The 10,262-nt window shown below is 36.5% G+C and overlaps 1 protein-coding gene across 1 annotated transcript; it reads right to left on the bottom strand.

The window, feature by feature from the left end:
• Positions 1-6,375: 6,375 nt before the first annotated feature.
• LOC125657062 (galactoside alpha-(1,2)-fucosyltransferase 2-like) lies at positions 6,376-10,057 on the bottom strand. The gene is made up of 2 exons (XM_056143057.1): positions 9,368-10,057; positions 6,376-8,262 (listed from the first exon to the last, which is right to left on the bottom strand). Exons 1-2 carry the CDS (start codon positions 9,387-9,389, stop codon positions 7,097-7,099), a joined length of 1,188 nt encoding a protein of 395 aa, XP_055999032.1. The 5' UTR covers positions 9,390-10,057; the 3' UTR covers positions 6,376-7,096.
• Positions 10,058-10,262: the final 205 nt, after the last annotated feature.

The raw sequence follows: 10,262 nt of genomic DNA, 5'->3' as shown, positions 1-10,262 counted from the left end.
AGAGGGGTTTCTAATGGATTTGTAAAATAGACTTTTGCATGAATGAAGAAATATTCCAGTACATTCACCCAGAGTTCTAATAATTCACAACCATTATCAAATTAACGTACGTGTATAGTTGTCATTCGTAATATACATAATCTTAATACACTTCATACAATGTTGTATACTAATCATCTATGGTTGATAATAAAGATCTGTACATGGTCCGATGTTTCGGCAAATTTTGTCCATTTGAAAAAGCATTTTTAACCCGTCGCATTTATGTACATCTGTAACGTATTTACATTAAATTCTGGGATCGTACCTGGTCAATTCCAGGGTTTGGGGTATTCAACAATAACTAATTTAAACTAATTGGTATGATTTTAGTGGACTGCCAAAATATACAAATATGTCCTAACCTTATCTAGGTTAATTATCATCCAACAGAGAATCACTGTATCAATCAGATGCAAGCAACGATAAACTGGTAGTGCTAACTTAAAATGTAGAGCCCAGTCGCCCTCGGATTACCCCCATATACTGTAGGACGCCTTATTCAGGACGGACAGTATATGTGGTAGTAGCCCTTCAACCACTACACTCACCGTAGGATGCCTTATTCAGGACGGACAATGAGTATATATTTAAGGAATGACTTTAATTCTGGGGCAAGTTATACGAGTATAACCTGGTTTGGGTCAGTTTACGCTTTATAATCCGCGAAGCGGATTATAAAAAAGCGTAAACTGACCCAAACCATGTTATACTAGTATAAATTGCCCCAGAATTAAAGTCATTCCTTATAATTTAATGCAAGTGACAAAGATGCTAACCTTCGTTTATCAAAATATACATACATTCGGAAAAATACAAGTCAACCAAGCCGCGCAATGATTTACTTAGCAACAGCGACACGAAGCGTCTAGATCGAGCTGCGAAGCCAAAGGTCGCCATCTTTAATCTTAGTTCTACGGAGCCTAGCCATTTATCAAAATATTGGATCGAAAGTGAAGTTTATCATGATAGAAAATATGTGTAAACTATCCATGTAATGAGTATTTCGCTGCCCTTTAGAGATAGAGATCGACTTTGAAGTCGCTCATCTCCGACAGATTGAGAAAATCCGAGAAATTGCATTGTTTAGGCCTACCCAAAATAAATCTTCAAATATCAGAAAATGCAATAATTTACGGCTTTCAACTCTGTGAAAACTTCTACTAAATGAAAACTTACCCTTGTATGCAATGTGTCTGACGTCATGTGATAAAATGTGACGTATGATTTTTTGCTTGCTTTGTTGAAAGACGGATCAAGGAATGAAACAACGCAGTGAGAAATGTATTTTAAAATGAACAGGGTAATGCTTACTTGGAAAATCATTAATTCGAATATAATATATTTGTTTTAATCTATCAATAGTATTATTCGACCATACATACAGAGAAAGATGTTTAACAAAAGTGATTTGCGTACAAGTAGGCCTAGATGCTAATATTGACAACGACAAAACAACATGTGTATCAAACCGAAGTATCTTATTGTGCACGTTGACTTTCTATTCCATAGAAGTTTAGAGAGAGAGAGAAAAATAGTTCCGACATCTGGTTGTCAAGGGGGTGTGTCCCCATACCAAACCAGCTGATACAAAAATAACCTGTGTTCCTCAATTGGAATTTGACCAATCAGAGACAAGGATACAATAAGAATTAAATTATAGCGGCCTACACCAAAATCAAACTATGGCTAGCCTCTTTACTGGAGGTCAACCTCTTCGTGGCAGGCCAGACTTCTGATGGCCTTCCAAATTCACTCTCTAACTGTAAGAACAGGCGAGGAATTGTTTACCATGAATACTTTATTAGTACACATAATCTCGTCCTCTCTACTTGGCTGGGTCTTCTATCTGAATGACACAGACGACTGCGGAGTCTCAGTATTGATACAGAAATGAGATCACGTGATATAAACAGTGACTAACTGAAAACTCCGCATGGTCGTACCTCAAATATCCGGAATCATTACAATCTAACATACCTTACATAATTACAACTGTTTGAACCAGATTTCGGTGTTTACAAAGAATTCAACAGGTAGTCACGTGACCATTTAAATAGGAACATTGGGTATCATGTATTTCTTTCGTCAGTCTGGGACGTCCAAAACATAATTTTGCCAATGAAGTGCATGGTTCTATCAAATCAAGTACCGAGGAATCATATGAGATGACTTAGGTCACGTGATTCCATTCAACCAATCAGATCCCTCAGTACTATTTGATTTGAGAGAATTACAATCAAACTTCATCAATATTCGTTTAATTTAAAATTATAGTCGATAGTAACTCTTCGGCTATTTCCGTAATCGCAAATAATGCGCGCTTCCGGCGAATAAATTATTGGATGCAATAATTGCGCTGATCCAGTGTTTCAATCTTACGACATCGAATGCTGATGTATACTGAAAAGGAAAAGGAAAAAGTTAAGATAACGAACAGTGATCAATCTCATAACTCCTACAAGCAATACAAAATAGATAGTTGGGTAAACACGGACCCCTGGACACACCAGAGGTGGGATCAGACAAACACGGGGACCCCTGGTCACACCAGAGGTGGAATCTCATAAAGAATACAAAACTGAGAGAAGGGCATGCAACCACGGACCCCTGGACATACCAGAAAAGTATCAGGTGCCTAGGAGATCGAGTAAACAGCCCTGTTGACCGGTCACATCCGCCGTGAAACGTATTCTCTCTGTATAGTGTAGTGTACTGCGCCAAGCTTATGCAACAGATCCAAAAAACTCGTTAATAATTCGTAAAACAAAGCAGTTTGAAGGTGACCGACCAAATCGAATGGTAAGAGATAGATGATATTCCACATTAATTATGAAGGTAGTTCTGTTCCCTTTATGAATGTCAAGGTAATTAAGAAAGTATTGAAATTGAGCATAATCGCACTTTGAAACAATGGAAACATCATTTTAAAGAAGATTAGAGACACAGTAGAATTTGTTTTCATCCCCATATTGTTTTCACCCATAGTGACGTCACCAGCTGGGTGTGATCATGCAAACTTCCACCAGAGTTCGTTTGCTCACAAACCAAACTCTTCCACTTAGGCATTATGGGATAGCGATTTCTTAGGCCGCGTATACTGTGACGTCACTGTAGAATGACGAAAAAACATAACGTCAAACGTAACCAACTTTCAAAACAAGAACGTAAACATCAAATTCATTACTTTACACAATAATTTGAACAGAGTATCCCTACTTTTTAATGATCTTTTGATCATTTTATGTTTAAAATAAAATCCATACTTTTATATTAATGCTTTTAATATTAATATCTTCAGACTCTTAACTGCGAACTACTTCTTTAGTGTAATTTGTCTGCGTGATAATCTCGGACTCACAATATACAAATCTGTATATTGTGGTGCGTCACATAGGAGAGGTCTATTCGTAGGCACTGTGACGTAATGAGGCCTCGACGGGGAGTTTGGTGATCATGCAATACTACAAAATGGCGCTCAAAGCGTTTCAGTGATAGTCTCGTGCAACCAGACGCTCTGCTTTTTTCGTAAATATCCAGAGATTTACGGAGACAGCTGAGTGTCTGGTTGAACGAGACTATTTCAGTGAGGGTTCTGAAGTATCGTGCCAACGGCGCCTCCGTGTTTAGTATCATTCCCGAAAAACACACACCTATTACATTTGGAATGATAGTACCAAACCTCGGAAGCGTAACCCGGACGCAGTTTACCCTAAGATTGCGCAGAGGTATAAATGTCTAGGTGCTGTGCGATTGGCTGAAATCAAGAGAGAAATTATTTGGAATTGAAAGAAATATTATTGTGGCGATGAAAATAGAGAAATGACCGGGGAAATTACTTTGGTAGGGGTATGTTTGAAATGCAGAGCGTAATTCACTGCAGATCGCTATGTGTTGTAAAATAGTACAAATATCACCTACATGTACATGTAAAATAGTACATTGATGGCCTACATGTAAAATAGTACAAAGATGACCTACATGTAAAATAGTACAAAGATGACCTACACGTATAAGAGCAACGGGCCCTATATATATATATTTGCCGTGTTTGTTTTTTTTTTTATTAGCGCTTGGAATGACCTTTGGCGGTCATTTGTGTACAATTGATACATTTAATTAGTGAGAGGGCCATAGGTTAGTATGAGGTCTATGGGAAATGAATTGGTATTTCCCCCATTTGATGCACGGCGCTTATCAGTGAAACAGTCCTATATAACCTCAGGTACACGATTTACGTGGACGCGAATCACTCGGAACGTCTCGGTTGTGAACGAAGAACCTTAATCACTACTAGCCTACCCTGACCAGCATTTTAGTAAGATTAGGTTTACGTTCCAGTGGCGGATCCAGAAATTTTTCAGGGGGTGGGGGGGGGGGTTTGCGACCCAAATATTTACCTTTGTCTACATAAGGTTTGAAGACCCCAAACTGGCCAAAAAAACAAACAAAAAACCAAACCAAACAAACAAACAAACACCCCCCCCAAAACAAACAAACAACGAAATACCCCCCCCCCCAAAAAAAACAACCCCCAAAACCAGTTAGTTAAAAATATTCACCCGCTACTGCGTTCATGTAAGATGGTTCTCCCCCCCCCCCCCCCCCAGGCGAACCTACCATGTAAATTTGTAACTCAAGCCTTGTGTCGATTGTATAGTACTGATTGACTTTATTCACCAACATGTGACATGGATGAAGTGTGACATAATTTAATGCCTATTATCTGTCGATGTGTGAAAACATGTTACACTTCGTAAACGTCTGTGCCGATGTTTGAAGCTCACCTGATGTTGATGGGAGACAAAAGAAGATTGATCTAGATTGATATCATACAGGATACCCAGAGCAAAAACTGAAATCCAGCCTCACCTTAAAACGAAAGATGTAGGCAGTACAATGCTAAAAATGTTACCATATTATCTAGAATCCTTGGAGATTGTTCATGGCTCCATGCCACTAGTACATAAACATGTTATACTATTTTCCCCACAATGTTCACTTCAAGGCAAAATAAAAGAAAAAAAAACCCTCAAACAAACTACAAACGAAAATAAGTCTGTGTATGGCAGCATACAGACATCACGTCTATTCATTATAACAGGAAGTAGGCCTAACACCAGTACACCCCAACATCCAGAAACTCCATATTCTGTTCATTATAACAGGAAGTAGGTCTAACACCAGTACACCCCAACATCCAGAGACCCCATATTCTATTCATTATAACAGGAAGTAGGCCTAACACTAGTACACCCCAACCTTCAGAAACTCCATATTCTATTCATTATAACAGGAAGTAGGCCTAACACCAGTACACCCAACATCCAGAGTCTCCATATTCTATTCATTATAACAGGAAGTAGGTCTAACACTAGTACACCCCAACCTTCAGAGACTACATATTCTATTCATTATAACAGGAAGTAGGCCCAACACTAGTAAACCCAACATCCAGAGACTCCAAATTCTATTCATTATAACAGGAAGTAGGCTCAACACTAGTAAACCCAACATCCAGAGACTCTATATTCTGTTCATTATAACAGGAAGTAGGCCTAACACTAGTATACACAACCTTCAGAGTCTCCAACTCCAAATGACCCCCTAGCGCAAACATCCGGGCATCAAGGGACCCCATTGGAATACCGTAAGCTCTCAAGCTTTCATGGGTTATCCTTGGTATTTATGTCTGTCTGTCTGTATGTATTTATGTACGTATGTTTGTATGTATGTATATATATGTACTTATGTATGTATTTATGTATGTATGTTTGTATGTATGTATGTGTGTATGTATGTACAGTATGTTTGTATGTATGTATATATGTATGTATGTTTGTATTTATGTATGTATGTATGTATTTATGTATGTATATATGTATGTATGTTGGTGTATATATGTATGTATGTATTTATGTATGTATATATGTATGTATGTATGTATGTAATGTAATGTATGTATGTATTCTATGTATGTATGTATGTGTATGAATGTATATATGTATGTATGTATTCTATGTATGTATGTGTATGTATGTATATATGTATGTATGTATTTATGTATGTATGTATGTATATACATGTATTTATTTATGTATGTATGTTTGTATATATGTATGTACCGAATAAACGTTTATTTTTATTTATAACTGTGGAAGTGCGGAGCTGGCACCTTCAACTATCCATTCCTAATATCAGTAAATACATTTATGATAGCTATAATTCACTCACAAAATAACCGTCACACATTGAACGCCGACATCATTGAGAACTTCCATCGACATCAGAATGGAATATAGTCAATCCTTTGATTTACTGCTGCAAACTGAACAATTTCATTGAGAAATGTCTTTATTAAAAATCACGAGATGACACATTACTTGAGTTTGATATATCCATGACCTTATTGTACTTGATTAAACAGAATTGACAGTATAATTAAATCTTTCCTAGTAATGTGAGAGAGACCGAGAGAGAAAGAGAGAGATCGAGAGAGAGATCGAGATCAATATTCTTATCGATGGACCAAAACCTGTTGCCCGTAAACAACAATGACAGTCATTGTCCTTATGATACAAATGACAATGGAACTATTGGTAACCCTAATTGATGTGTTGTCGGACGAGCCGCTGAATGCTTTAATACTAATCTCATCACAATACCGGCTCCATTATGAAAATGTCAAAAAAACTATAAATATTTGGGATAAACATATGTCTAGGATATTCATGTACCTAATATTTTCTCATGATAGCCCGGTGGCCCACGAGGACGCACGCATTCACAAACAAGTTCACACTCATGTTTACAATTCATTAGAAAACTCTGTAAGTACTTATATGTACGGTCAAGACGTAGTAATATTCTTTTGCAATAAGACAACATAATGTATATATTTTCACTATTTGAGGATCGATTAATTAATATTCTGTGCATATATTCTTTTTAAAAATATTTTCTTAAAAACTAGTTGAAGGAAGAGTAATGTATAAATATATATAATTTTGTTGACCCGATATACGTCAGAATCTCGTGCATTGTATGAATGCCTTTACTACATTCCAATCCAATGAGGCATGAAAAAATCCGAGTAATCCGAACTAAACGTCCCTCGTAACCTTCCTTTCTCCTTTGCAGGCCATTTATAATAAATTACTTTTCCATTGTTTAACCAACCAGCCCACCATCCAAAAGTACCGACTGTTTGAATCATGTGGTCAGAAGAGGCTAAAAGAGCCAAGTCCACATCACGTGCGTTTCCAACGCTGTACTCAACTCTCACGTTCTTTGGCATATGTTTTTGAGACCAAGTTAAATCCAAGGAACATACTATAAAAATAGTGTTTGTGTAATTTTTGAAATAAGCCACTGCACGAGAAATATATTCAGGGGTAGCTACGTCATAACCCAGAGGATCCGTCAACATGTCCCCTCTCCGAATATGAATTCCAACAAATGTGACGTCAGACCGTGACGTAAAATTGAATTTTTTAAACGTCCTATCCTGTATTTGGGTTGCTTTATCACGAATGTGTTTCCTAAACGTCATTTGTTTTCGCAGACTTTGATAAGAATCATTGAAATATTTCCACGATTGTAGACCCCATCCGATCCACATGTTGGAGTTGACGGTGAAATTCTCCAGTTGCGGATCATATCGACTGCACCATCTCTCGTATCGCGTCGGTACGTGCTCACATTCCTTCCGGTCAGACGAAAGCAGAAGATGACTGTCATTTTTTAGCTCAAACACGGAGTCTACCGAACCTTTCCGCCGAATAACTGAGATCATGTTCTTCTTGGCGGCTACGCCATATCCAGAGGCAAACTCAAACAAGTGGTTGCCTAGCCTACCCATAATGCCTGTGCATAGAAATAATCTAGGTTTCTTCTCAAGAGAAGTCACAGATAAAGTTTTTAATTCAATCTTTTTGATCGTGGAATTCTTCACTGGTGTACTTGAGACTGTGTGTAAATTCGGTTTGATACTAGTTTTTATAAGATGTTCAACTTTTGTGTATGATGCCTGGTGGGTGGATACGGTCGTCATTAACTCCCTTGACGTCATGTTAGTTAAATTTATATCATGTGAGATAGAATCGTTCATTGCAAAACGAGCCCATACCGTCAGAAGCTTGGTCTGCCATTTGTACTTCCGGGTAATTAGGAGATGCTGAAGTACGCCCACAATGACCAGTATGTAGACAAAAAACAGCAAACCTGTGGTGATTAAATTAGTGAATAAAGATTGTAACATTATAAAAACAGCGCTCATTATATATAAAATTGCAACGTTATAAAAACGGAGATTTCAGCGTTATAAAAACAGAGATTTCAGCGTTATAAAACAATTTCCAGCGTTATAAAAACCAATCGGCAATCTTCGGATGTTTCCGTTACCCTTCGGTGTGCGAGGAACGAGGCACACGAGGAGTTCCGAGATTTACTAGCGTTATAAAAACAGAGAGTACAGCATTATAAACAAAGATATTTCAGCGTTATGAAAACCGAGATTACAGCCACATGCACTTGAGCTTTCAAATATCTATAATAAAAAAATGACTTCCTGTAAATAACATATTTTGTTTACAGAAAGACGTTTTTTATTATATATATTTAAAACACCGAGTGTCTATGCTTATGTACAGCGTCATAAAAACTGATTTCAGAGTGATAAAAAGTTGTCTTTATTCGTAATAACAAGTGTTGTTTTACATTCTGTTAGCAATACTGATCACGTGATTATCCCGGGTAAAATATCAACATTTACAGCTAGTTTACAGTATGGCTCGCTATAAAAGCAGAAAATCAGGTGTCATGTATAAGGAATTGGAACAGAATGGTAGAAGTGTATTTACTATCATCATTGTGTATTCAATGGAAAATGAAAATAACGAAAAATTACATTCTTAGTAAATCCTTTAAAAACTCTAATTTCTAATTTTGTCTCATGAATGATGATCCCACCAAAATATAAATTACAAGAATCTATGGTTTAGATTTAAACTTTGCATTTCATGATCAACATTTCATAGTTGATAAGATCATTGTTTTGAAAGATCTGCTAAAGAATCCAGCTTTCAATGTAAAATATGCGTTCATTTGCTCCTGAAAATAACTGAAACTCAAAGAGACCCTCATGCGCTTCATTTTGAAATTCATAAACAGTTCTAAATCCCATGATTATTTCCCTTCTACATCATACTAGCTAGGATCTTCTTTGACACCTAGTAACATATTAGATAAAGAAAAGAAAAAAAAGTGAATAAAATATTAAATACGAAATTAGGAATTCATTAGCATGCTTTATGATAAACTGACTTACCATTAATATATTTTCTGTACATGATTGTCAATTTCACAGTTCACTTTGAAATAAAATAAGTATATTGATTCCAAACGCCATCTGTACATTGAAGAGAGACAAACAATGACAGATACTCATCACACGGATCGAGATACAACACCACGCAGGGACTGCTGGAAGATTTTACACGGAATGAATTTTATGATGAAGTTTTAAAACTTAGATGCTGTAGTTTAAGATTGATCTCGCTGTTTACAGAACAAAGTGACGTCATAATGACAATAATGACTATAATGACCATAGCGCAAAAAAAAAATCAACAACAAACAAACAAAAACAACAATAAAGAAACCAAAAAACAAAAAACAAACAAAAAACAAACAAACAAACCAAAAAAAACACCCCAAAAACAAACCCAAAACAAAACAAAACAACAAAAACCTGTCATATAGGTAAACGGGAAATAGCTGTGCCCATGGTTGCACATTTCTCAATTTAAATCTTTTTATATATATAAATGGTGTGTGTGTGTGTGTGCTGTCCGACTGCTGTGATGCTTTAAGTGTTCTAAAACAAGTTTTGACACTATATAAAACGGTATAAAAGAGAGAAAATATATCAAACAAGAGGCCCACAGGCCTTATCGCTCACCTGACTATTAGTTAGAAGTATCACTTGTGCCAAGAGCTATAAACTCCTGTTCTGCATATAAATTCAAATATTTAGCAACAGTATAAAACAAGATGTGTTTTTAAAACTGAAATGCACTCGAAAGTGCCTATACTGATGAAAGGTTTTATATAATAAAAATATAACATTAACACGATATGACTAATTTGGTTGAGTGATTAAATATTGTTTAACGTTCCTCTCGAGAATATTTCACTCATATGGAGACGTCACCACTGCCGGC

The sequence above is a fragment of the Ostrea edulis genome, chromosome 7, assembly GCF_947568905.1.
Source record: "Ostrea edulis chromosome 7, xbOstEdul1.1, whole genome shotgun sequence".
Taxonomy (NCBI): domain Eukaryota; kingdom Metazoa; phylum Mollusca; class Bivalvia; order Ostreida; family Ostreidae; genus Ostrea; species Ostrea edulis.
The sequence above is the reverse complement of the archived record's forward strand: the minus strand, read 5'-3'. Positions and strand labels throughout refer to the sequence as shown.